The sequence below is a fragment of the Podarcis muralis genome, chromosome 11 (genome assembly GCF_964188315.1).
Source record: "Podarcis muralis chromosome 11, rPodMur119.hap1.1, whole genome shotgun sequence".
In the NCBI taxonomy this organism is placed as follows: domain Eukaryota; kingdom Metazoa; phylum Chordata; class Lepidosauria; order Squamata; family Lacertidae; genus Podarcis; species Podarcis muralis.
This window is the reverse complement of record NC_135665.1, coordinates 1,464,145-1,491,807: the sequence shown is the minus strand read 5'-3', so window position 1 is coordinate 1,491,807 and position 27,663 is coordinate 1,464,145. Positions and strand designations below refer to the sequence as shown.

At 44.2% G+C, this 27,663-nt stretch overlaps 1 protein-coding gene across 4 annotated transcripts; it reads right to left on the bottom strand.

The window, feature by feature from the left end:
- Positions 1–498: 498 nt before the first annotated feature.
- Positions 499–26,864, bottom strand: ENTREP1 (endosomal transmembrane epsin interactor 1). 4 transcript variants are annotated; one of them, XM_028748028.2, is made up of 11 exons: positions 26,370–26,848; positions 22,994–23,050; positions 21,714–21,824; positions 20,891–21,019; positions 19,915–20,022; positions 19,661–19,794; positions 11,479–11,605; positions 10,601–10,679; positions 4,880–5,029; positions 2,484–2,773; positions 499–1,328 (listed from the first exon to the last, which is right to left on the bottom strand). In XM_028748028.2, the coding sequence occupies exons 1-11, from the start codon at positions 26,700–26,702 to the stop codon at positions 1,128–1,130; spliced, it is 1,719 nt and encodes a 572-aa protein (XP_028603861.2). In that variant the 5' UTR covers positions 26,703–26,848; the 3' UTR covers positions 499–1,127. The 4 variants fall into 4 exon arrangements, with proteins under 4 accessions (XP_028603861.2, XP_028603860.2, XP_028603857.2 ...); XM_028748027.2 differs by having other exon boundaries at positions 11,434–11,605; positions 26,370–26,838; XM_028748024.2 differs by lacking the exon at positions 19,915–20,022 and having other exon boundaries at positions 11,434–11,605; positions 26,370–26,856.
- Between the last annotated feature and the right edge of the window lie 799 nt (positions 26,865–27,663).

The following is a 27,663-nucleotide window of genomic DNA, read 5'->3' as shown; positions in this document are numbered from 1 at the left end:
GGAAGCGCTGCTTTCCCCCACCGCCAGCCTCAAAGAACCCTGAAGCCTTTGGAGCGCAGCTGTCTGCAAGCCTGCGGAGCCAGGTGGGAACTCCCGCCGGGCTCCAAAGGCTTGAGGATAGCTGCCCAAAGCCCGGGGTGCGCAGCGCTGCGCTCCTAGGGATTCAGGCTGCTGCCTGCTATTCGCAAGCCTGCGGAGCCTGGCGAGAGAGCTGCCTCTCCAGGCTTCAGCGAAAGCCTGCATTTGCTCCATAGGACGCACACACTTTCCCCCTTCATTTTTGGAGGGGGAAAAGTGCATCCTATAGAGCGAAAAATACGGTATATTGTTCAACCAAGGGTAGTGAAAACACTCAGAGGTGCAGTCCTTCCTTGCTAGAGTGGCTTGTACTTTCACCTTAGCATTTTTCCTGAATGGGACAGCAATGTACGCTCTTCTGAGGGCTCCCCTTATCTCCTTAACACTTTCAGGTAGCATGTTCAAAAAATTAAAGCCAGGTTCATTCAATGGCTGAGAGGCCCATTGTAAACTCTTTATATTAATTTTGTTTTTACTCTTAACACAGTACATGTGGACAACATTCGTGTTTTCCATTACATATTTATCCAGCTGAATAGTTGTGATTGAGGGTGTGATTCATCCACTAATGGGTGTATAGCACCAATTGATCTCCAGAGAAGGGTGGAGGAGAGAGAACACTTTTAGTTTGACATCAATTCCAATGGCTAACTCTATCACATATTTCCTTGGAGACAAAACACAAGCAATTAACTGCAGATCGCAAGTGAAACCACAGCTACTGGAGGCATAAAGCCCTTCTACAGAAGTTTAAGTAGAATGAATCAATTGCTTCCAAACATCTTCAAACACATGCTCTTATTTCTTCCCAACACCCAATAAAAAGTGCTTCTCATATATACAAATTGCACCTGAATATACTTGGTTTAAAGACAGCTTCAACATTGGAACATTCTGAGGTTTTCCTAGAAGTAACCTCTTCCAACAGTGTCCTCAAGTATTGTTTCCAAAAGCAGCAATAAGTATGAAATACAGATTAACTTGTTTTTTCACAGAGTGGTTTTCTGGTCTGTTCATTGCATCTGATAAAAGTACTCATAGCTATTAGTTCAGAGCACTGTTTCGCGTACAACTCCAATGAGACTATGTGGCCGTTCAGGCTCTGACCTCTGTGTTTTCTCCAGCCGCCGAGTTTCTGCTGTAGTAAAAGTACTCACATCCCCACAGCTCTCCAAGTGCAGGAGTCCCGGGTGCTTTCTAAAAGGCAGCATATATGCCTTTGATGCAGATGAACACGCAGGGATCATTACCTTCACAAAAAGGGGGGGGGAGTATAGTTTTGTTTACCTTATAACACCTTCCATTCACATTTTTATATCAAGGGAGGAAAACAGTTACTTCTCATTATGAAAATCCCAACAATCTTAAAACACTAAAATGGGCCATTCAGTATGTTGAAAAAGAGTCAAGTCACATGTGAATTTGAGCCTGTACATAAGTTTATTTATTTGGAATGCTACCTAAAAAGACTCTAATTTAGTCTTTTATTGATGGGTCTATAGCACTTACTCCTAACGATAGCAAAACTATTCAGTAATCCAGACAAATGAGTTGTATCCACTTTGCTTTTTAAAAAGAATTTTTTTTTTTAGGATAAAAGCAATAAGAGGCCTATGACAAACAGGCTGGTTTCAAAACTTGAGCCATTTTCATTCCTCTCCTAGTTCAGTATGGAATTGGATAAGCAGGAAATAATCTCGTATTTGATAGTAACCTAGCAAACCAAAGGAGATATATTAAGAGGCGATCCATTCCCCCAGCACATACTCTTCTTCCCCTGTTTGTGGTGTTATTTGTGTATCTAAGACTTATCCGCCTCCCAGATCCAGACTTTAAAGGGCTGCAGATAATCGAAGGGGCTGGTCCATATTTTTATGTTTTGCTAAATGAGTTTGGAGGCTTCGTTGACAAGTATCATAGTCCTTTTGGTTATTTTCCAAGTGAGTAAAATATTATTCCATACTTGTCAGTAGTACTACATCAGTATATAATGAGGTTTTTTCCTGCATTAACATGATCACTACCTCCACATGAAGTTAGCATATGTTTATCCTTCTTGCTGTTTCACTCTGCCATAGGGATGAATTTTATAAATTAAAAAGTGAAAAGTTAATAAATAAAAAATATTGACACAGATTCACCACTTATTATCACTAGCTCCGGGCTTGGAGAAATGTGAAGAGAATTGTGACTAGATTTTTCCATCACCACATTCAGTACCTAGCATAAAAAGAATCCTAAACTGTTTGATTCTGACTGAACTATTATTTTTCCTTTCAAAAACCAAGTTGACACAGGCAGCAAGACTTCCAAAACTGCAGCTACAAAATGAATCTGCATCCTGAAAGCCAGATATGTCAATTGCTATGAAGGAACATAGGAGTTCAGCTGCAATAATCAATTACCTGCTCAAGGAAGCTGGCACTGTGGATGGCTTCCTCCATGTGCTCCTCATCTGATTTTAAAACACATTTTATGTCTTCCACTAGTTCATGTATGTCAGGGGTCATGGTGCAGGACGACTGCTCTAGAAACCTTGCCACGAGCAGTTTAGTATCCATGTAGGATTTGTAGTCTATCAAAGACCGAGGCCGTGAGCGCAAGGCCTTTGCTCTCAGACTCTTTCGCAAAGTGACAGTAGCTAGTTCTGGTTTTAATTCTGTTTGGGTAGCAGCTTCACAACTCAGCACTGGACCTGAAAAGAAAAAGGAAATGCTTCTGGGTAGCATATACGTAGGCTTGCATCCAGCACTTCGAATTGTGCACGGCAGAGCATGTGATGTTTGCCAAACCCTCCTATCTCCCAAAAGAATAAGGCAGATCAGCTGTCTCTAGCTATAAAAAAGGGAACCTGATAATCATAGGTCTTACAAAAGTGTAGAGTCAATCAGTATTAAGGATATATATATTTCAGAGAAGTATATGTTTTTATTAAGGGACGCGGGTGGCGCTGTGGGTAAAAGCCTCAGTGCCTAGGGCTTGCCGATCGAAAGGTCGGCGGTTCGAATCCCCGCGGCGGGGTGCGCTCCCGCTGCTCGGTCCCAGCGCCTGCCAACCTAGCAGTTCGAAAGCACTCCCGGGTGCAAGTAGATAAATAGGGACCGCTTACTGGCGGGAAGGTAAACGGCGTTTCCGTGTGCTGCGCTGGCTCGCCAGACGCAGCTTGTCACGCTGGCCACGTGACCCAGAAGTGTCTCCGGACAGCGCTGGCCCCCGGCCTCTTAAGTGAGATGGGCGCACAACCCTAGAGTCTGTCAAGACTGGCCCGTACGGGCAGGGGTACCTTTACCTTTATATGTTTTTATTATGACTTACTATGGTCATCCACACTCAACCATACTACTTGCAACTTGCACAATATTGCCTCTGATTGCATGATAGCAGTCTTGACTGCTTACTAGATGCAGAAAACTTAGTTGGCGTGAAATTTAATGGTGGCTTCAAATAATTCTAAATATTAGTATTGCATAGAATAGGCATACAACAGACTGGAACAGTTGCTTAAGAAGTTATTAGTATTTTCTAGCTCTGTTCCAGAAACTTGATCTGGCTTTGGCCCCAAAAGACTTCAATTCAAATCCTGTATTTGCCAAAAATTCATTGGATGGGCTTTAACTCTGCCACTAGACCGGCAACTCATAACCAGAAAATAAGATGGTAAAACTGTGATAGTACTACTATAAGGCGACCCCTATTTTTTTGAACCCAAAATTAAGAAATCAGCATTTTAAACATCAAACAGAACAACTCTGAGCTTTTTGGGGGGAGGTCACCCCAAGTTGTTGAGCTTTTTTGAGGGAAGTTGCCTTAAGTTCCTGAGCTTCTTCTTTTTCTTCTTCTTCTTCTTTTTTTAGCAGTTGGCCCAAGTTAGGGTTGCCATATTTCAAGAACCAGAACCCAGGCACCTGCACCAGGGCCCAAGCCCTGTGCATTCACCATCTATGTTTAAGATGACCCCCATTTTTGGACTAAACAAATTTAGCAAACAGCAGTGTCAGACACAGAAAAATACAGTATCTGAATGGTAAAGTGCAAATACAGGCCTAACACTTCATCTACTATTTGTAGTAGTATGCAAAATGACATCCCTGAAGATGTATTTTACAAAATTGTTGCTAGAATTAAGAAACTACTAAGGAATACACACTAACAAGACAGACAGACAGACACACAATTTTTACATTAGTTAACATGCTCCTCCAAGGCATCAGTCCAATTACAGATCAAAAAGTCTTAAATGCAAATACAGTGGTACCTCAGGTTAAGTATTTAATTCGTTCTGGAGGTCCGTTCTTAACCTGAAACTGTTCTTAATCTGAAGCACCACTTTAGCTAATGGGGCCTCCTGCTGCCGCTGCGCCGCCGGAGCACAATTTCTGTTCTCATCCTGAAGCAAAGTTCTTAACCTGAAGCACTATTTCTGGGTTAGCGGAGTGTGTAACCTGAAGCATATTTAACCAGAAGTGTATGTAACCTGAGGTACCACTGCAGACCTCTTTTATTTTGCAGCCTGAAATGGCTGCTTACCTGGCTCTTGGGTGGGCAGCAGTTGCAGCCCAGCACGGCTTCCCCTCTTCCACCAGGGGGACAAAAAGCCTATTTGTCATGACTGGCAACTGGGACCTCCTTTGCCACTGTGGATGGCAAGATAACCTGCTAACACCAAAATTTGAACTGCCCAATTGGGCAAAAACAGGGTCAGAGTCTAGGTCTTCACTCCCGTCCACTGGCTGAAAATAAAAGTGAGTGGGTCCACAACTGAAAGCTATAGTAAATTTCCTTAGGGGAAAACCCCAGTCACCTCTTGGTGGAAATCCATGCAGCACAGGATCACTTTTTGATCGTTTCCTGAGAGGCTTGAGGACTGTCTTGGAGGTTCCTGCAGGGACTAAACTGGCATCCGGATGCAAGGTGGTCTCTCTAGTTATAGAATTACATTCATCACCACCTACTGCAAAAACAAAGTAACAACTCAGAAGGGAAAAGAAAATCAGTTAGAATACGCTTGCGTGTAATGAAGTGCGTAGAAAAAAAGATCATCGGGACATGTATTAATATTTATTTCAAACAGATTTCTATGACTATTTCTAAATCAAATATTGGCTCCCAAGCAATTATTATTTTTAAAAAAACTATGTATTACTCACACTAAGTTATTTGTAAAAGAGAAAAAATACTCCTTGTCACAGGTATCACCAACAGGGCATTCTAGAGCAACATCCAGAAACATTTTTACTGTGTGCGTGTGTCACATCTGGCAAAATTACGTCCACATTACTCAAGGAACCAAAGTTTAAGCAAAACATCTTAGAAATGTTAGGGCATTATTCAGTCATTTCATGAAGTAGCTGGTACCACAGGTGACAACGTTCACATCTACAGAACAAAAGGCTTCCAAAGCCCTACTAGATACATTCTTATCATGGTGAGCTGGTTCCCTATCCTCACCCTCTACCCCACCCCCCATCCAACAGCAAGCGTCCTCCTACCATTGCAGGTTCTTGGGATGGACCCTCCACATGGTCTGAGTAGACCACAGGAGACTTCTATAGGCTGAATGACCTGCCAGGTAACACAGGGCTACATCTCAGTCCTGTGCACAAAGGCTCACTTAATCTGGGATGTCTGAATCTGACATCACCCAAGTTGAACAGCTGGGTCCATAGAAAAAGGAGTTATTTCAGAAAGACAAAATAAAAACAATTAAAAATTAGGAGTACCATCTCAAGTCTGTCAAACACAAAGAAGCAAATGTCAGGAAACTGACATCGGAGCAGAGTGGAGAGGCGAGGCTCCCAAATGATGCCGGAGAGGGAACCAGTACAGGGATAGAGAGGAAGTCCTCTGGGGAAGAGAAGCAAGGAGACACAAGGGAGAAAGAAGGGGTTGAGAGCTTTTCGGAGGGAAGGCTCCGAGACTCTTCCAGTGAGGTGAGTGAGGAGAGTGGAGGACCACCGATAGGCACGCCCACTCTGCGCAGAAGGCTGCCGCGCAGAGAGGCTAGAAAGAGGCTGTCTGTTAAGGAATTTTTATGCTGGAGGAAGTTTAGGAAACGCCCACTGACGGATTCTGCCAGCGACTGAAGCAGACGTGCCCGGGGGGGGCTGCTCAGCCGGGGGGGAAAGCAACCGCATCGAGCAGTTTGCAGGAGGCGGAGCTTACACACAAGCAACCCCAATTCCCATGATAGCAAACATTGTGGACAAAAAGAAAAGGCCAAGTTCATTCCTTCAGTAATACAGTGGAACCTTGGTTTTCAAATGTAATCTGTTCCAGAAGGCTCTTTGACTTCTGAAACTTTCAAAAACTGAGGATCAAAGGGCGGTTGGCAAAATGCATTGAAAAAGTGGAGAAACGCGCCTCGAAAGCTGTTCAACCTCCGAGGCACATTAAAAAATGGAAGCAATTACTTCTGGGTTTTCGGCTTTCAGGTTCCAAATTGTTCGGCTTCTGAGAAGCTCAAAAACCAAGGTTCAACTGTAATACAAAAATTATATAAGGCCCCATTCTTGCTGAAATATTTACAGATATAAAGGATTATGGCCTGATACATGGAACTTGGAAAAGCACACACATCATAGTGCTACCAAAACCAAATAAAGACTTGGAGTCGGTCGAGTCCTTCAAAATTTGGAAAAGCTTAATTTTGGTCCAATGATCCGAGAGATTAGACAAAAATTGAAAACTTGGAGCAAGGGTCCGCTGTCATGGTTGGGCCGAATCGCCACTATAAAAATGATGGTGTCTCTTCAGATTCTTACCAATAACCATAGAAGACAAAAAATTACAAAATTGGAAAAACATGCTTCTAAAATTTATACACCAGAATAAAAGGCCAAGGTTACTATATAAAGCATTATATAAACCAGGCAAAGGAGGTGGCAGTACCTAATATCATGTATGCAGCTGCCCATCTACATAGCATTTTTCTGGTAATTCAAGGATCTCAACAAATAGCTTGGCTAAATATGAAAAACCCAAATGAAGAGAATTCAGTAAGAGGGTCCCATTTTGGCAAATTAGTAAAAAAAAATTATTGAGATAGAAAACCCCTCTTTATTATCTAATCTAAAAGTGTGGAAGAAATGGTTCCCAAGGATGGCCTCTCAGCTTTCTCCTGTAATACCATTGGCATTTCACCCTACTTTCTATAATAGAGACAGAACATTCCCCTTTAAAAATGGGGAAATGTGGGCCTGTTTTGGCTTGAAGACTTTTACAAAGAAAACACCCCTTTGTCTGGATTAATACTACAAGAAATGGTTCAAAACTTTTCCCACAATCGGATGGTAATCCATCAAGTCATCCATGTTATAAGTAGCACAGAAATCTGCAAAAAAGGGACGAAGTCACTAACTACATTTGAAAATATTTTATATACCACAGACCCTAGAGGTAATGGTCTAATTGCTTTAATCTATAAAGTGATTGTAAATTTTTCAACCTCAAAGCCCTCCATGTTGAAGACTAGATGGGAGAGAGACTTGGGAGAAGGGATTGATGATGGATTGTGGGAAGGAATGTGGCAAAAAGCCCCCTTTTGAGCTATTTCTGCCCAAATAAGAGAAAACACCATAAAACTAACCCACAGATGGTACTTGCATTCCACATTGCTGAGCAAAATAGACAAAAATATTTCTCCGCAATGTGGGAAGGAACATTTATACACATGTGGTGGAAATGCCCATTGATTAAAAACTTCTGGTTAAAAATATTTCAGGAAATGGAACATATTACATCTCAATCGATCAATTTAGATCCCAAAATAGCATTGCTTTCTATATTTGCAGATGAAGTACAAAATCTTAGAGACAAAGACTTAATTGTGCATCTTATAACTGCAGCACGTCTTGCTGTTGCTAGAGACTGGAGGACATTAAACGTGAACCTATATGAAGTCTGGTATGCTTATGTCTGGGAATTAATTTTGATGGAAAAGTTAACAGAAAGGGTATGTGAAAGAAAACAATGTGAGAAACTACATAACTTTTACATAACATGGTCCTCCTTTATTACATATGCATCAAAGAAAGAACATGCATTTAAACCACCTAAGACACATGGAAGCATGTGGAATGATATTTTTTAAACCAGCAACTGTAGATATAATTTTTTATTTGATTATATTACTAATGTAATTACCTGGACGTAGTTGGGGCTGGTTTTTGGGGGGGGGGGGTTGGGGGAAACTGTATTTGATTGCTTGTATTTGATTATATGTTGTTCTTATATTCAACTAATAAAATATTCAAATAAATAAATAAATACAGTGGTACCTCGCAAGACGAACGCCTCGCAAGACGGAAAACCCGCTAGACAAAAGGGTTTTCCGTTTTGGAGGCGCTTCGCAAGACGAATTTCCCTATGGGCTTGCTTCGCAAGACGACAGCCCATAGGGAAATATCCGGGACAGCAGGGAAGCGCAGCGCGTCTTCCCCACTGTCCTCGGACCTCCTCCGAAGCCTGGCGGCGGGGCGGGAACGCCTCCCCCCGCCGCACGGCTTCCGAACGATGCTCCGAAGCCGGGCGGCGGGGAGGGAACACCTGCCCCCGCCGCCCGGCTTCGGTACGATGCTCCGAAGCCGGGCGACGGGGCGGGAACGCCTCCCGCCGCCGCCCGGCTTCCGAACGATGCTCCGAAGCCGGGCGGCGGGGCGGGAACGCCTCCCGCCGCCGCCCGGCTTCCGAACGATGCTCCGAAGCCGGGCGGCGGGGAGGGAACACCTGCCCCCGCCGCCCGGCTTCGGGACGATGCTCCGAAGCCGGGCGGCGGGGAGGGAACACCTTCTGAAGGCGGGCGGAGGGCGAAAGTCTTTGTTCCCCCCTGCCTGCCTTGCCGGGAGAGCGGAGAAACGCAGCGCGTTTCTCCGCTGTCCCGGACGGCTTTTGAAGGCAGGCAGGGGGGAGCATAGACTTTCGCCCCCCGCCCGCCTTCAGAAGAGGTCCTGGACCTCTTCTGAAGGCAGGCGGGGGGTGAAAGTCTTTGCTCCCCCCTGCCTGCCTTCCCAGGAGAGCGGAGAAACACAGCGTGTTTCTCCGCTGTCCCGGACGGCTTTTGAAGGCAGGCGGGGGGGAGCAAAGACTTTCGCCCCCCGCCCGCCTTCAGAAGAGGTCCAGGACCTCTTCTGAAGGCGGGCGGGGGGCGAAAGTCTTTGTCCCCCCTGCCTGCCTTCCCAGGGGCTTTTAAATCGCCCCGGACAGCGGAGAAGTCCTCCGCTGTCCTGGGTTTTTTTAAAATGCTGGGGGTGGGAAGAAAAGCCCTTGTCCCCCCCCCCCCAGCCTTCAGAAGAGGTCCAGGGACAGACTGTCCCCGGACCTGGTCTGAAGGCGGTTTCCCTAGGAACGCATTAATTGATTTTCAATGCATTCCTATGGGAAACCGTGCATCGCAAGACGAAAAACTCGCAAGACGAAGAGACTTGCGGAATGAATTAATTTCGTCTTGCGAGGCACCACTGTAATTGATATAATTAGCTTTGGAAACAAATGTTTTGGGTACACGTGTGATCATCTTGGCCCAGTTCCTAGTGAAATGAAAATAAGTTAGATGATGATAATTTTATTTCTACCCTGCCCGTCTGGGTGTAGACAAAAGCTTGCTGAATCACAGACTCAACTCAATTCAACTCAAGATCAGCTTAAATTGCTAAAACCATCTGCTAACCTCTTTAGCTGCTGCCTACAAAGGACAAATCAACAGGAGAACTGCAAAGATGGGGTGAGTGGCAGACAAAGTCTTGTTCAGGGGTCAAGAGCTAGTTGGCTAGCACAGGAACTGTGATGGCTCCTCCCATGAAAAAGCCATGTTTCAGGATTTCTGCCAGAGATGCACAAAGTTAGCATCATCCAGCTGCTCTGCAGTTAGACAACCAATACCGTTCTTTGCCACCAACATTTCTAAAAGCATTATATTAACAGAAATCTACCATAAGTCAGCTCGAATCTGTTTGTCCTCATCCATCTAGTGATACAAAGCCATAAACTTTATTCTATCAGGGTTCCTGAATTCAACATTTCCCTGATAGAATACAATATTTCTGCAAAAAAAGTTTAAATAAACCAAATGCATTTATTCAAAACCTATTTAAAACTTTTTTCACAGACCAACCTTGGTAGAACTGCATACTGTTTTTTTGTTTGCTCTTATCTGAAGCTACACTGTAATTTTTTAAAATTATAAAGTACTGTTGAACAATCTGGTGAATCTTCTATGAATCTGTTTGAAGCTCAAAAGCAGAGGGTGCTTTCTCCCATAATTTAGATAAAAATGGTGAGTCGCCCCTTATTCCTGATGTGGGGTTCTAGGAACCCGTTTTGCAGGTGAATCACCTTTAATACTCTTAACTGTGGTCAATTGTTCTAATGAAATCCCATGTCAGATGCTGCACTGTTGAAAACAATAGTAGGAAACATTTGTTACAGAGGTGCATCCGTTTGCTGCTTATTCATTCAGCATCAACTCCACCACAACACTTCCAAAGGTCTTTTTTCCAAGTACTTAAAATCAAGCCTACATCTTTACCTGGAGATACTTGTGCCTCATTCTGTCCTGGTGAGCCAATCACTGCTTCTGAAGCATCTGAAATTTGAAATGTGTTTCCCTAAATAAAAAATTAACATTATCCACATAAATATTAATAGGGAATTCATAGAAAGGACAATCCAAGAGCTCTTCAGTATCTTGGTAAAACCAACACCTATCCTCCCATTCAAAGACCAATAAATATTAAAGAGCTAGCAAGCAAGCATATAATCCTTGGGCCATAGGTGGGGGTGGGGTATAAGAAGCTGGGCAAAAAGCAAGACAAACCATATTATGCTTGGTTTTTTAAACTAATTATTATCAAAATGAGTTATGCAAATGGAAAGTAGCTTATCCCTCAGGGAAAACTTCATTATTATTTTTAAAGCCTGCTTTGAACAGCAAAACATGTTATATATATTTTAAAATTCAGATTACCAGTGAAATTGAAGATACTATTTATGCCTTTTCAGCTTCTAGTATTACACTCAGGTTTAGGGACTGGACTCTGATTCTCACCATACATGGAGTAGATTCACTGAAAATCAATGAGGTTGAGTTCCACTGGTTTAAATGGGTCTACTCAGTGCATGACTATGTTTGGATCCAATACTAGGATACTACAAAAACCAAAAGTATATAGTCAAGATACATATAATCTAATACTAGGATACTACAAAAAACAACACTACAAAAAAAGCAAAAGTATATACTCAAGAGATATAAAATCCAAAGTAGCTAAATATCTTTCATTCCCAATTTAGCAACTTCCAGTTAAAACCTGAATGTATTTAGCTACTTATTCCTAAGCAGAAAAATGAAAATTCAATAACCTGCTGTGAAAGCACATCAAGTTGGTGGAATCCAATGGACAGTACCTGCGCATGATTCTGGCCAACCACAGCTTCATAAGGAGGTGGGGAATCAAGCGGACAGAAAACCTCAACTCCTTTAATTCTGGCTCCATAAATATGTGGCAGTGGGATGACATCAGAACCCAGCATCCTAGGAGAAAAAGGTTTTATCAGCTATAAAGTTCCCTCGACTCTTCTATGGAAGGTGGTCCCACAGAATTCAGTGACCACAGCAGATATCATTCTTTTGTGGAAGAGCAATTTGTAGGATACTCTTTCAAGAATCTTCACAGGGCCTCTAACATAACCCAAACAGAGACTGTTATCTGTGAAAACATAAGCCAAATAATTTAAATACTAAATCCAATAAAAGTATATGTGATTTAAATAAATGCTGGGAGTTAAGACACATAATCTTGGAAATCCATCACATGAGCAACATAAAGTGGCATAAGCAGCTGGAGATGCTGTTATATTTTAAGCCAGCTGCACAGCTGACTCCCAGGTAAGAGGTCGGCAGGAAAGGCCTCTGTGGTGCCCCAGAAGGATCCTCTCTCACATTGCTATGTGCTATTAATGTTTCCTTACATTCTTCAGTTCCTTTTTCATGCTTAGGCTGCAGCTCTAGAAAACAGTCACAGCTAATTCTAGATCAGGCTGTGTGAAAATTCAGCGCCATGATCATGAAATGTAAATTGAATTTCTCGCTCATCCCTTAGACAGCAAACTTTTATACTCTGAATCCCAAGCCATTCAAATTTCCTAATTAACAGACATATTTTTATCTGGTGCATAATGTGCCTATATATTTAAACTCCCCACACTTAAATGGTCTATTATGCTATGCTTTACTTAGTATGTTGGCTTTATATGGAAATTTGAAACTGATACCTACAGGATTTAAGTAAAGAGCATTAATTACCATTCCAGTTTTTGAGATTATTTTTTTAGGGGAACCAGAGGGGTTAAAACCCTGCTTGAGTCCAATGTGTCTCAACATCCTACTATTTTACTGTGAGTGAAGAGAGGTGCACCAATCTGGGACTAGGGAAAAGACAGGGGAACACTCTTTCCATGAGCTCTGCTTCACTTAGTTTAGTTTCACACTTCTTGCTTTCTATTTTTTATTTTGACGAAGGGAATCTGCATAGTAATGACTCTGTACAGATCAGGCATACTACAGGAGATGGCCAGCATTTGATTAGTATTTTATCCTGCACAATCAATTTACTTTCCATTAGTCCAAGCCATTTCCATTTGCAAAACACTATCAGCTGCCACCGCCTCATACTATAAAGGGCTGCGAACAGATTGTCTCCAGGCTCTTCATAAAACTGACGTGTGCAAGGAGGAAAGGGAAAGATGCAGAGAAAACTGGACTGCTCTAAGAGTCTAGCTATGTTACATAGTCAAGCATTGGCACAGGGACATTCCCAGGGGAACTGAAGGAAGCAGTGGTGTGTCCACTCTTAAAACTTCACTAGATCCTTTAGACCTATCCAATTACCGCCCAGTTTCAAATCTTCCATATCTGGGTAAGGTAATTGAGAGAGCAGTTGCTGAGCAGCTTGGTAGGTTTCTGGAGGAAACATCGGCTTTGGATCCATTTCAGTCCAGGTTCCGTCCTGGTTTTGGGACCGAGACGGCTCTGGTTACCCTAACAGATGATCTCCGTAGACAACTGGACTGAGGCGGGTGAGGACTGCTGATTCTTTTAGATTTGTCAGCAGCCTTTGACATGGTCGATCATGATCTTCTGGACCACCGCCTTGCCGACGTGGGGATAAAGGGCAAAGCCCGTAAATGGCTGTGGTCTTTTATCTCTGGTCGGGGACAGAGGGTGGCACTAGGGAGAGAGATGTCGCGCCACTCCTTGGTGTGTGGAATGCCGCAGGGCGCAATCCTCTCCCCGATGCTTTTTAACATCTTTATGCGCACCCTTCCCCAGATTATCCGGAGCTTTGGGCTGGGCTGTCACCAATATGCTGATGACACTCAGCTCTGTGTGATGGCCTGGGATTTGGACTCAGAGGCTGAACCTGACAAATCCCAGCCTGCACAGGAGTCCCCACCTCCAGAACCAGCTGAGCCGGGGCTGAGGCCTGAGCCTGAAGGCTCCTCACCTGTGCTGGATCCTCAGGTGCAGGCACCAGCTGAGTCTGCTCTGGCCTCTGAAGTGATGGAGGACCCATTGCCTGCAGGTGCTCCACTCTCAGCCCCATCAGGGGAAGAGGAGGTTGCCTCTGGGTCCGGTAACCCTCCAGCCTCTCCTGAGCTGCAGAGGCTCAGGGCAGAGAGGCGGAGGGAACTAAGGTCCCGCAGGAGGAGTGCTCGCCTCCGGGCCAGGAAAGGCGAGTCACCTGTGGACCGGGGCCGCCCTAGGCCTCAGAGAAGATACAGGCCAGTCAGACCCAGTCCCAGGTTGCGGTCCCAGGCCCACGTTGTTGCTAGCCTGTTCCTGCCTGCACCCTGACCTGCTCTTCTGCCAGAGTTCCTGATCCCACCTGATGCCCCGCCTTGGACCCAACTACAGCTTTGACTGACAACCTTCATACCGCACCACTGACCTCAGACTGGACTCTGACCTCGGCTCTCAGTTAGCCCCTGGGACCAGCACAATCTGCTGATGGATGGCCAAACCAACTTGGCCCCGGACACACTGACCAGATGCTTGGAAGCTATGGCTGGATGGTTTCGTGGGAGCCAATTGAATCTAAATCCTTCGAAGATAGAGATCCTGTGGCTGGGTCGGGATGGCATGGGGATGAGGGACCAACTCCCTTCTCTTGCGGGGGCCCAATTAGTGCTACTGCCTTCCGTTAAGCGTTTGGGTATAATCCTTGACGCCTCCCTTTCCATGGAGGCGCAGGTTACAGTAACAGCCAAGGCGACCTTCGCCGCATCAAGCAGTTGGTCCCTTACCTTTCCCGCCCCGACCTGGCCACAGTGATCCATGTGACGGTCACCTCCAGGCTTGACTCTATGCAGGGCTGCCCTTGAAGCTGTCACAGAAACTCCAGCGGGTGCAGAATGCTGCAGCGAGGCTCCTAACGGGGTCTCTGCCATGGGAACAGTGCTTTTCCAGCTGCACTGGCTCCCAGTGGAGTACAGGGTCAGATTTAAGATGCTGCTTTTGACCTTTAAAGCCCTTCACGGCCTAGGACCCTCGTACCTACGGGACCGCCTCTCCCGGTATGCTCCACGGAGGACCTTAAGGTCCATAAATAGCAACACCCTAGAGGTCCCGGGCCCTAAGGAAGTTAGATTAGCCTAACCAGAGCCAGGGCCTTTTCAACTCTGGCTCCGGCCTGGTGGAACGCTCTGCCTCATGAGACCAGGGCTCTGCGGGATCTGATTTCTTTCCGCAGGGCCTGTAAGACAGAGTTGTTCTGCCTGGCCTTTGCCTTAGAGCCAATTTGATTCCCTCCCCCTCTTTCTTTTTTCCTTTCTCCTCCTGTGATGAGGCTGCATTTTAATGTTTCAATGTTGTATTTTAATCTTGTTTTTAAGTTGTATTCATTCAACTTGTTTTTTATTATTGTTTGTTAGCCGCCCTGAGCCCGGCCTTGGCTGGGGAGGGCGGGGTATAAATAAAAATTATTATTATTATTCTTATTCTAGAGGTCATGGCTCTTTCCACTGAAGAGCCTAGCTTTCTGATGGTTTACTATGAGGCTACAGTCACAACGGATGCAGTCTTTGGCATGCAGTCAGAAAGCAAGAGAGGGCTGAACTCAATCCGTTCATCATCTTGCTAGTCAGCAGCAGCAACCTCTGTGCCTGTCAGAGGACAGAAATGCTAACACAAGAGGAACCCAGACTGATCCAGGTTTGGGTTTGTTTTCAGCTTCTTTGGTCTATGAACAATAATCACATATGGTATAGACTTATCAAGACACCCAACAGCAGAAAAAAGGGGAGGGAAAGTATGCATGCACGCACAAATTATGCCTTTTGAAATAATAATACAAAATCCATAAACAATAATGGTTAAAAATGCAGACAATTTTGACTCAAAACATCTTCCCTTTCAATAATTGTGGCCTAGTTTTGTTTTGGTTTTTTTAATAACATATTTATTAAAATTTTCAAAAAATCCAGAAAAAAGAAAAGAAAAAAAAAACCATTCACAGTTTAAACCTTATTTTCAATGACATATTTCCCAGACTTCCCCACACCTCCCCTTCTTGTATTCCAATTCCACTTATTTGGTTCAACAAGTTCTTATCCCCAATTTTTGACCTTATTGTATTTAGTTCATTAATATATTTCGTTCATTTTATATAACCACTTTTACCTTGTAAACCTCAGTCTTTATACATTAGAATCTTTTTCTAAGGTCGACCCCAATTCCCTTTCACGAATTCCCCATTTTTATACTCATACCAAAACAAGTTGGAAAAAAGAAGAAAAAGTCAAAATATAATTGTACACCCTTTGGAATCCCAAACTCCAACCCCCCTTTCCCGGTTTCGATCCCCAATGTCCATCAGTCTATCTGCTCTCAGCCTGGAGACCTCACATCCGAGGCTCTTAATTCTCTCTCAGTTCCCCTTTGCCGGGTTTTTTGATAGTCCTTTAAATCACACACCAAATCTCGGAGAAGCTCTGTCTCGATAATGTCCATTTTTCTTCCAGCCAGACCTCTATATTTAAAAGTGGAGGTCAAATCTTGTTTCTTAATCCTTTTGAATCTAAATATCCCAGAAGCTCCAACTTCCATCTTGATCAAATTTGTGATCCATAGGTCTTCAGATCTCCACATAAGGAGATCTCTCCATTCTTCCTTCTCCAATTCAAACCAAATTTTCATCATCCAGTTCTTATTTTCCTTTGTGCCCTTCCCAACAGGCCTCTGGCCTTCCTTAATCTTCTGTGGCATTATAACTCCTCCTTCATTTCCCTCCAGATCATCATGCATCTCTTGTTCCACTTTCTCAGGTTTCTCAAAATTCTTTTCCTGCTCAGCTGCAAAGACTTTTGGTTCCGCTACAAGGGTTTTTTGTGGCCTAGTTTTGATAGCTATAGCAAAAAACCTCCTAAGACTGTTCATGATCTTAGGGTTAGAATCTGCCATTAAAATGGAGACCAAACTTATCTGTGCTCCCAAATGTACACAAAAAGTACTTGTGAAAATTGCAGGTTTTTCTGGTTAATTCAAGTAGTTTGTGAATGCATCTTCCTTCTCCCTTAGCTGTTAGGTCTTGCTTCTTCCTTAGACCTTGAAGTTATCTTTTGAGGGGCTCTCTTCTGGGAAGAAATGGAGGCAGTAAGAGATTTCACTTTCTTGGGCTCCATGATCACTGCAGATGGTGGCAGCAGTCACAAAATTAAGAGATGCCTGCTTCTTGGGAGAAAAGCAATGACAAACCTAGACAGCATCTTAAAAAGTAGAGACATCACCTTGCCAACAAAGGTCCGTATAGTTAAAGCCATGGTTTTCCCAGTAGTGATGTATGGAAGTGAGAGCTAGACCATAAAGAAGGCTGATCGCCGAAGAATTGATGCTTTTGAATTATGGTGCTGGAGGAGACTCTTGAGAGTCCCATGGACTGCAAGAAGATCAAACGTATCCATTCTTAAGGAAATCAGCCCTGAGTGCTCACTGGAAGGACAGATCGTGAAGCTGAGGCTCCAATACTTTGACCACCTCATGAGAAGAGAAGACTCCCTGGAAGAGACCCTGATGTTGGGAAAGATGGAGGGCACAAGGAGAAGGGGACGACAGAGGATGAGATGGTTGGATGGTGTTCTTGAAGCTACCAGCATGAATTTGATCAAACTGCGGGAGGCAGTGGAAGACAGGAGTGCCTGGCGTGCTCTGGTCCATGGGGTCACAAAGAGTCGGACACAACTAAACGACTAAACAACAACAACTTCTGGGCCTTAACAGGATGACCCATGCCAATTAATTTCTCTCTGTGATAGGAATGGTTGTGTCTGCTTTTTTGCATCTGGGTATTGATATAAGCACAAGAACTAAGGGAAAAGCAACAGCAAGGAAGGGAAGAGACGGGAAACCCACTTGCTTCTTCATAGCTTACAGCCCATTTCTGTTACTCAGCCCTTTATAGGTTTTCTGCTTTCTCTGTGCCATTAGCAATTCAGGACAGGCGAGAAAAGAACAGCTGCTGCTTTTCTTCTTCTCTCTGCTGGAGGAAAGCAGCAACTGTTCTGCCAGTTATACGGTTCTCAATAGCTCTGCTTGCCAGCCCCCCGTTCCCTGACCCTCTTCCCTTCACCCTGACGAACCTCCCCTTGACACCTCACCCATCCCCTCGCCTACTTGAGCCTAGTTGGTCCCAGTATCGTTTTCTGTTCATGCTTCCCTGCATCCCACCCAGCCATTGTCTCCTCCAGGACCAGATTCCTGCCTCCCAACTATTGGCTCCCTTCCTCATTTAGCCACTCTGGCTTCCGCCAACATCTGATACCCAGCAGCCACGTTCTCACCACCCTCCTTCCTCCAATTTTGTGTTAAATTAAATGCTGAAGTATTATTTACATCAAGGACTTTCAAATGACACACTGCATGTACACACTGGTCGCACAGTTTCAGAGTATTTCTTCAGAAATAGCAAACATTTGCTGCTGCTCTTGCCATAACAATATTTCCTGAATTTGTACTTAGGATGAGTAAATATGGAGGTTATTTGGCAGTAATAATAAACAGAACCTACAGTATCTTTTTATTCCCAAGCACATATTAGAGGCTGATCTCAAACGTGAGTCCTACTCAAGAGTACACTTTGTATCATTGGGTCTACTCTGGCTATGACCAACGTCACGTATATATGTGTAGAGCAGACAATGTACTGTATTTTTCGCTCCATAGGGCGAACCGGACCATAGGGTGCACCTAGTTTTTTTTTGGGGGGGGGTTATCCCCCCCCTGGCCCAAAGAGCAAAGAAGCCAAGACAGCCGCTCACTGTCTTGGCTTCGTTTTTAGCCGCGGGGCTGGGGAAGCCCGAGCTTCCCCAGACCCCAGACCAGGTCCAGGAGCGGCGGCAAGATTGCGTGCAACCTCGCCGCCACTCCTGGAGCTTGCGGGGCTGGGAGCGGGCGAAGCCCGAGCTTCCCTCAACCCCAACCCCCAGAACAGGCTGCTATCCGCAAGCCTTTGGAGCCCGGCGGGAACTCCTGCTGCACTCAGAAGGCTTGCAGATAGCTACCTGAAGCCTGGGGAGCGCAGTGGGAGTTGGCACTGCGCTCCCCGGGCTTCAGGATGCTATCCGCAAGCCTTCGGAGCCCGGTGGGAACCCCCGCCGCGCTCAGAAGGCTTGCGGATAGCTGCCTGAAGCCTGGAGAGCGCACCAACCCCTCTCGCTCTCCAGGCTTCAAGCAAAAGCCTGCATTCGCTCCATAGGATGCACACACATTTCCCCTTCATTTTTGGAGGGGGGAAAGTGCGTCCTATAGAGCGAAAAATACGGTAATAGTGTTCCACCAAAACGTAAAACATACTCTTCTCAAAGAAAGCTTATAATCCATACTACTTCAACACAAAATTGTGAACGTATCCTTGCTCTTAATGAAATATTCACTTGTTATTCACTTTTTCCTTCTTCTCCTATGGAAGCCCTAACAGTTAATAGTGTTATCTCAATTAGCAATTACTTAATTAGTATTTTCATCACTGGGATGACAGCAAGATTGCAGGTAGCAGTGAAATGCTCAGCATGTATAAAGTACAGTGTCTGTGTGTAGCTTCCTTCCTTCAGTGCTTTAGAAGATAATTGATTTGGCTCCACAATCAGTTTAAGAAGATATATATGCAATGTATCTTCCTGTGATGTGCAGGAACAGTAGAAGAGGTAAAGCTAAGAGGTCTCAGTGTGTGGAAAGAGACAGTATAAATGGAATTTTTAAAATTTAAAATCAATTCACCCTTCTCTAAGCTATTTCAGAGAGTTTCTGTGCTGAAGCAGTTGGGAGTCTAGCAATCAGTTTTTATGGCGGCTCAAGGCAGAAGCTTTATAATATCAAATCACTATATATCTTTTATCCAGAAACAAGTGTCAAGAAGTTTTTACATGAAAACCACAAAATTATAATCTGAAGTAAGTCAAAAATTACTGCAGGTACCACTTGTGTTAGAAGTTACATGTAAATCATGATTTCAATGAAAGTGGCAATAAGGCTGTTGCTTAAATCAGTTATTGGTGAACCAGAATATCCAGGGAAAGTTGAGTTTCAGCATTTTACCTGCGATTGATCCTAGGCGTACAAGAGTAAAATGTAGCAAAATATGAGGGAGGTGGTACTGGTGGCACAAAATCTTCTGGATCAGAAGCGTGGCCTTGTTCTTCAGCTTCTTCCACATAAACATGGGGCTCTTCCTGACAAGATAAATGTTTGTTTTGTAAAGACTTCTGCACTGAAACCACAAGCAGAATTCATGGAAGACTGACTTCCTTCTGCACTTTTAGAAAACAAAACTGTGCCCTGCACTCACTTACTATGCAGGATCTTCTTGTGGCAAATATCTGCAGATAACGTAGGGCAGCAGCTACTAGGCATACAGTAGTGGTCAAGGCATTCAGAGCACAGAGAGCAAAAAGAACTTTCTGTAGTGCGACAAAAAGGGAAAAAAGACTACAAAAATAATAAAGGTATGCAAAGGTGAGCCAACAGAACAGATGACAATAAGCATCATTTTAAAATGTGGACTTTTTCTATAAAGCACACCGAAACAAAATGGAAACATTTTAATTGCATCAGGTTGTGCTACATTCCACTCCCTGAAACACAGGTGTCTCTCCATTTACACGGGGGTTACGTTCCAAACTGTTGCACACCTCACTGAAATTGTGTAAAATTGGAAGTCGCCTGCACTTCTTTTCAGGAAATTTAAGGAAGCCAGAAGCTCGCTGAGGTCACACACCTGACGCACAGGAAAACTTTTCCTTGTGTCAAGTTGAGCAGCCTCAGCAAGCCTCTGGCTTGCCCGGAGACCCTCCCAGAGCTCCAAGAGGATATCCACTCCAGGCTCCAGGGAGTGTCTCCTTCCGAGCAGCATAGCGGGTCTTTGCTGAGGAGTCTCTGCCCCAACTTCCAGGATTCTGGGACCACACATAGGCACAGTTGCACAGGAATTGAACATGCATAAATGGGGGGGGGGATGCCCGTACTAGGATAATGGGATCACTCTGTGTTAAAAAAGACCCATAACTATTCCAAGATCCATAACTACTATGGACAAGCTGCTTATATCATAACGGCAACCACTGCTTTGTAGATTGCGTCTACACCCTAGAAGTAAGGTGTCTTACGACTTTCAAGGGCTATCTCATTCTATAGGCCAAGAATTTATGAGTTAACCTCCTCTTTCATTCTGAGCAATGGGTTCTTTATGAAATTACAACATGATGCCAAAGTGCATTTTTCTTGCAGTTTATTCTTTGCCAATGCAGTCCATGTCACATGCCGACTTACCTTGAGTAGAAGGTGAACTGCACCACATGGTTGGACGGGATACAGCTTCAGCGCATTATCTTTCTCTGTGCATTTTTCTGGCAGAAATTCTTCACAACAGAAACAAAACTTACTTTCACCCACATCAGCCTTCAATATTGTGAAAAGTAAAGAGAAATTTGAATCAGTAAATTGAAAAATACTGCACTGAATGCAAAAGCGAAGTACAGAAGAATAAAAATCCATAAAGCAATTTCCGACTCTAATAAATGTATTGCTTGAGGAAAAATTGTGGGCCCAGTTGCACTGAGTCCATAGAAGGGTGTAAGGTCTGTAGGGTGTAAAGGGACCCCTGACCATTAGGTCCAGTCGTGACCGACTCTGGGGTTGCGGCGCTCATCTCGCTTTACTGGCCGAGGGAGCCGGCGTACATATTTTTATGCTCAGGGAGATAAGGACTAAGCAAGTAAGCCAAAGGCTTATGGAAATAGGAGTACAGACTTGGTATCTGAACACAGATAATCTATAGATCCACGAATTAATCCGTTTATTATTTGATAATATGGTTAGTGTTATTCCTTTTCTAAGCCACTTTTTTGTTAAGAGAGCAAAACAGAATAGAATATAATTAGACTGCAATCCGAACTCCACTTACCTGCAGTAAGCCCTGTTAACTAAATTGACTTCTTACTTCTGAGAAAACAAACTTAGGACTGCAGCCTTAGTTAGTATTGGAGGGAGGTATAGTTTGCTTTACAGTTTCCTGGCACGGTAAAGCTTTATATGACAAGCACAGTCATCTACAGTCATGCTTCAGACACAATCAGGTAAATTGTCTCCTCACCAGATCACATCTAGGGAGACTGGATACAAATTGAGCACCTTGGCATCCCAGGATGAATCCAGCCAGGTTCAAGAGAACACAAATGACAGAAAGCAAAACAAACAGGTTAACCTAAAACAAAACAAAAAATACAAGAATTTTAAGCCGCTTGGCATTCTATGTAAACACTATCAAAACACACTGTCCTGCATGTTACCTTTGCCATCTATGCCTTAGGTTTTAAAATACTGTGCTAAATTCTTTGTCCACCAAAAGATTTGCCATTTGAAACATATTCCTACATATTCAGTTATATTCTATCACTTATGAGCAATCATAAACTTGACAGGCTGGTATAGAAACTTCTAAATACTGCTTGCAGAATTTGATATTTCAATCTGTTACATTATTTTTCACTGGATTCAATATTATGAAATCTGAAGAAGTATCTAATGATCACACTGCAATAAGGGAAAGAAAGCTGATGAAGCCACTTTATAGTACAAACACTGAACTGAAAACAGCATATTCCAGCAAAGGCACAGGCAAATTTGACAGATTCAAATTACACTTTACTTTCTCCTCTACTACGAAATATAGTATAGAATATATTCTTGACATAACCCACATTTATTTTGCTGATACTCTCAATAGGAAAAATTACACAGTCTATTAAACAGATTATGCCTCCTTTATTATCACAAAGATCTCTGGGTGGAGGAAATAAAGACCACAAGGGCCATCGAGTCCAACCCCCTGCCAAGCAGGAAACACCATCAGAGCACTCCTGACATATGGTTGTCAAGCCTCTGCTTAAAGACCTCCAAAGAAGGAGACTCCACCACACTCCTTGGCAGCAAATTCCACTGTCGAACAGCTCTTACTGTCAGGAAGTTCTTCCTAATGTTTAGGCGGCATCTTCTTTCTTGTAGTTTGGATCCATTGCTCCGTGTCCGCTTCTCTGGAGCAGCAGAAAACAACCTTTCTCCCTCCTCTATGTGACATCCTTTGATATATTTGAACATGGCTATCATATCACCCCTTAACCTCCTCTTCTCCAGGCTAAACATGCCCAGCTCCCTTAGCCGTTCCTCATAAGGCATCGTTTCCAGGCCTTTGACCATTTTGGTTGCCCTCCTCTGGACACGTTCAGAGTTGAACGTGTCCAAGTTGGACAATAAATTATTGTGCTATAACCAAACCAGAACAATAGTTGGACAATAAATTATTGTGCTATTTATTGTGTTGGACAATTAATTACTGTGCTATAACCAAACCAGAACATATTAACCAACACATACCAGAAGTATCATTGGTCTCTTCCATGTGGTTAATCCTATAATTCCCGATAAAATTACCTGCAACAATAAAAAACAAATAGTTATTAAGAAGTGAGAGTTCATCACCCATCATTTGCATGTTGAATAGCTCTAACTGTGAAGCTCTAAAAGAGCACTGACAAAATTCTGATTAAAAAGGTAGGAGCTCAGGACCCACTGACTGGGTCACAATAGGAATATATATATGATCAATTCAGTGTGCTGCCTGTAACACACGTGTGCACCCTCCCAAACACACAACTCTTCACACCTGGATGGTCTATTGAAGAGGAATGGGGACAGTAGAGGACTCCCACTGTTCCCTTTAATTTCAAGGGTATTCCACACATTTTAAGCTCTACAGTGGTACCTCTAGATGCGAACGGGATCCGTTCCGGAGCCCCGTTCGCAAATAGAAGCAAACGTAACCCATGTCCGCACGTCTGCGCGGGTCACGTTTCGGCGCTTCTGCGCATGACATCATTTTGAGCGTCTGCGCATGCGGTGAAACCCGGAAGTAACGTGCTCCGTTACTTCCGAGTTGCCGCGGAGCGCAACTCAAACGTGCTCATCCCGAAGCGCATTCAACCTGAGGTATGACTGTACTAGTAAAGTACAAAAAAGCAGTTTCAGTGCTGAACGTAGGATGTCAATTTTCCTGCTTTGCTAATAGAACCAAAATTTGTTCCACTATTTCTTTTGCTCTTCAGCTGAGTAAGCATATACATGTAAAAAAAAGAGATCCATTTCCATTTCCAAGCAGAGATTAAAACACACATTCAAAATTTAAATTTAAAATTAAACATAAAAGGATGTTCAGCTAATTCTATCACGGAATGCTTTTAGCCAGGAAGCAAAAAAGGTGGTGGACTAGCAAACTTTTAGAGAATTTTATCTTTAATTTTACCTTTATGTTCTTTATGCTTTTTACACTTTACATTATTAGTCATTTTTGTTTTTTATTGATTTTGCACAATTTTCTATAAGTCTCATGCTCACAAAGAGAAAACTTCTCTATCAGTGTAGGTTTTTTAAATAAAAACAAACACCATATTTTTATTAAAGATTTCTTGGTTTACAAAAGTATGTCCAATGTCTCTTTTTTCAAGTTACATTTTCTACAGATCAGTTTCATTTGTTGAGACATTAGTGTTACAGTAAAGGGGGAAAGAGGAGTGTGATTCAATGATAAATTCTGCCATCTGTGCTGTACTGATTTTCAAATCAATTTTGTTATCCATATTAAAATTAAGTTAGTTGCACTTACATTCTCTTGAAATCAATTTTTAAAACCAATGAGACAAGGAAGTGGTGACAAACTAATGCTTGCTTTCTAGATGATATAAGCAGAACTGAAATCTCTACTTTCATATATGAATCATAAACTTGCATAAATTTGAGAACTTTTAAATTTTCACTTTTTTCTTCTTGGTTATAAAAAAAGATACTAAAAGCCATCAGCTACAAAACGAACATCTAATATGGAACAAAGCATCAGTATTCAAATCACAGACCCCCACAACTGGTGGTTTAACATCAGAACAGAATAAAATAACTATACAGATGGGACAATTGCAGGCCTGGAGCCATAACATCAGCAATGATGTCCATCATCTGGGCAAGGGCAGCCCAGGTCCCTGCTTATCCTTCTGCTCTTCCTTTATCAACATATTTGACCACATGACCTATTCTTAAAACCAACTGCTGCATGAGGTGACACACCACACTAAATACACAGCACCCATTTGTACATGTTTCTCATTTGACCAAGGTTATGTGCATAAGATATCTTCTTTGGTTGTGACCTTCCTCAATTGTTACCAGAAACTGAGTGTCTGACATATCTCAACAGGAATGTTGTTCCATAGAACAGGGGCAGCTACGCTAATAATGATAATGATAATAATAACAGCCCTGCTCCTGAGAACCTTGGAATCTGCAGGTGAAACCGCAGTAATACTACAGACCGCAGTAATCTCCTGGGTGTATAAGAAACTACCCTGGTCCTGAGCTGTATGATGAGACATATCAAAATTTCCCCAAAAACTTTCATTTTCTACCTCTTCTGGTCTAGAGGTGGACAAGAAATTAGAAAGAACTTTCCCCTCTATTCCAAGCCAAAGCCTCACCTCATGAGACTAACCATTATCAATGAGCAACTATCCACATGGGCCCTGACCCACCTGCATATAAGCAGCTATAGACTGCTGCATTCACATAGCATCAATCACCTGCTTTGAAGGTCTTTGATAGGATACTGACTCCACACTCCCCCCCACCTTCCCCAACTCTGCTATCTCTGCAAGAACAGGCACTTGTGTTTACTAACACTCCACAAAAATAAAAAAATATATATCTAAAAATGCCTTGCATTAACCCAAATTTATGACTAGAGCCTGAAATGATGCTCTGCAAGGTTTTAGCTCTCTGGTTACAAAAAAGGGGGCTAGGTGCCCCAATTACATCTTATTAATTGCGTGCCTTTGGTGTTTTTTAATAGCATGAAGAACAGTTGCTCTTGTGTTCAGATAATACAAGATGCCCAAAACTTAAAATGCCTTGCAGTGGATCAGACCATTGGTGCGTATTGTCCACACTGTCTGGAAGTGCTTCTCCGGGGTATCAGGCAGGGTTTTTCATCCCCACCTGGGACACTCTGCATGCTGAGCACATGCTCTACCCCAGGGGTCGGCAAAGTTTTTGTGGCTTGGGCCACTTCACGGTCCCGCAGACGCCGTGGTGGGCCGGAGTGTGCCTGTGCATAGCCAGCACATAACCAGGCACTTCATAATCAGCAGGTATAAAAATGGTTATATTTTAAAAAGAATATTTAAGTTATTATTTAAATAAACAGAGATGCATAACCCGGAAAACCTTGGAGGTAATAATGAGGTTCCCATTATTTTCCTTGAGCACTGAAGATACATTACGTATGGGAGTACTGTATCTCCAGCTCTGAAAGTTAACATAATTTGCAACCCTCAGAGGCAGGGAGATGCTGCAGCACATAGAAAAACAAATTCCATGGAAACCAGTAAGAATGATTATTGTGCCTTGTGCATGGGATCGAATGTCATATGATAAATGTTATTTATCAAGTGATATTTACAAAACAAATCAACTGTTCTCCACACGAGGAAGGTTCATGGAATGTATCATATTAATACATGCACGAATCTTGCAGGTTTGACATCAACAGTAATCGGGAGTTCTTATAGAGGCGCTCGACCCCCCCCCCCCCCGAGCTGCCTCTCGCTAAGGGCCGGGCGCTCCTGCCGTCGGAGGGCGAAGACTCACTGGCGGAGAAGCTGGCCTCTGAGGGGAATGTCCAGAGCAGCCCCTGGGCCGGGGCACTTACCGAGGAGCCGGCCCAGAAGGGGCAGGAGTTCTTCACTTGCGGGGAGCTGCTGAGGGACAGCGCCCCGAAGCTGAGCGCCACCAGGCAGCAGCCCAGGATCAGCTGCAGCAGCCCCAGAGACAGCAGAGGGCGCGCCGGCAGCAGCCCCGGCCGAGACGGCGGAGGCCTCCCCGCCCAGCGGCAGGCCCCGCCGGGGGAGAGCGCGGCCGAGCGCGGCCCAGGCCACCCGGAGCGGGACCAGGGCGGCGGCGGCGGCGGGGCGGAGGAGGCGGCGGGTCTGGGCGCCTCGGCCAGCGGGCAGCACGAGCCCGGCAGCACCACCGGCAGAGACATGGGCGCCTCGCCCGCCCGCCCGCCGCGCCGGAGGCAACAAGTGCGTGGCCGCGGCGGCCCCTTTAAGGCGCGCCAGGCCAGGCCCCGCCCTCCGCGCTCGCCCCGCAGGCGCGCCTCTCTCGCTGCGCGGGCGCCCCCCGGCGGAGGGGCCTGGAGCTGCGGCGGGAGGAAGGGGCGAGGCCGCGGCGCCGGAGAGCTCGGCCGGTGGCTCCGCCCAGATGCGCGCGCGCGCGCGGCTTCCCAGTTGCCGCCGAGCCCCGTCGGGAGCGAGCCTCTGGGGGCGTGGTCTCCCCTTGCCACTGCCTAGCGAGAACTAGCCTGGCGGCGGCCCGGCCCAGGCAGAGGAAAAGGGGTTTCTTCTATCACTCCATTTTGTCCATACAATTTGCCACATTACGAGTGTTACTGTAATCCTTCTAAAATTTCCATCTGTTTACAGTGATCTCCCAGATATATTATAATTTTCCCCCATTCCTCCTTGAAGGTCTTCTGGCCTGGCCTTTCCGCTCAGTTTTGCCATTTCACAGAATCCAGCCCCTTTCTTTGCCGCCGCTTCTCTGGGAGGAAGTGGTCTTCTTTCCATCTCTGCCAGTAGCCGCCCTGTGGCTGTCCTCACATACATTAACAGGCTTTCCTGCTCCTTTGGAATATTGGCACCTACAATTCCTAATAAAAAAGCTTCTGGTGTTTTTTTTATAAAAGGTATTTTAAACATTTTCCCCCCAATTCATTATATATCGTTTCCCAGAATGCTTTTATTAACTTACATGTCCACCATGTGATAAAAGGTACCTTCTTTTTCTTTACATTTCCAGAAGGTCCTTGTCCTGTACATTTTTGCCAACTTAGGAGGAGTCAAATACAACTAGTACATCCTTTTCTTTCTTTTTTTAAATTAATTTTTGTTATTAAAATAATTCAGCATTAATACATACGTTACGAATATACAAACATACATTTC

Excerpts from the sequence above, each read along its gene's own strand:
- ENTREP1 (XM_028748027.2), bottom strand. The coding sequence starts at position 26,702 with ATGTCTCTGCCGGTGGTGCTGCCGGGCTCGTGCTGCCCGCTGGCCGAG. Across the intron at positions 23,051-26,369 it reads CCTTCTGGGCCGGCTCCTCG|GTAATTTTATCGGGAATTAT; the intron begins GTAAGTGCCCCG and ends TTATTGTTGCAG. Across the intron at positions 1,329-2,483 it reads GTGCCAGCTTCCTTGAGCAG|GTAATGATCCCTGCGTGTTC; the intron begins GTAATTGATTAT and ends CTTTTTGTGAAG.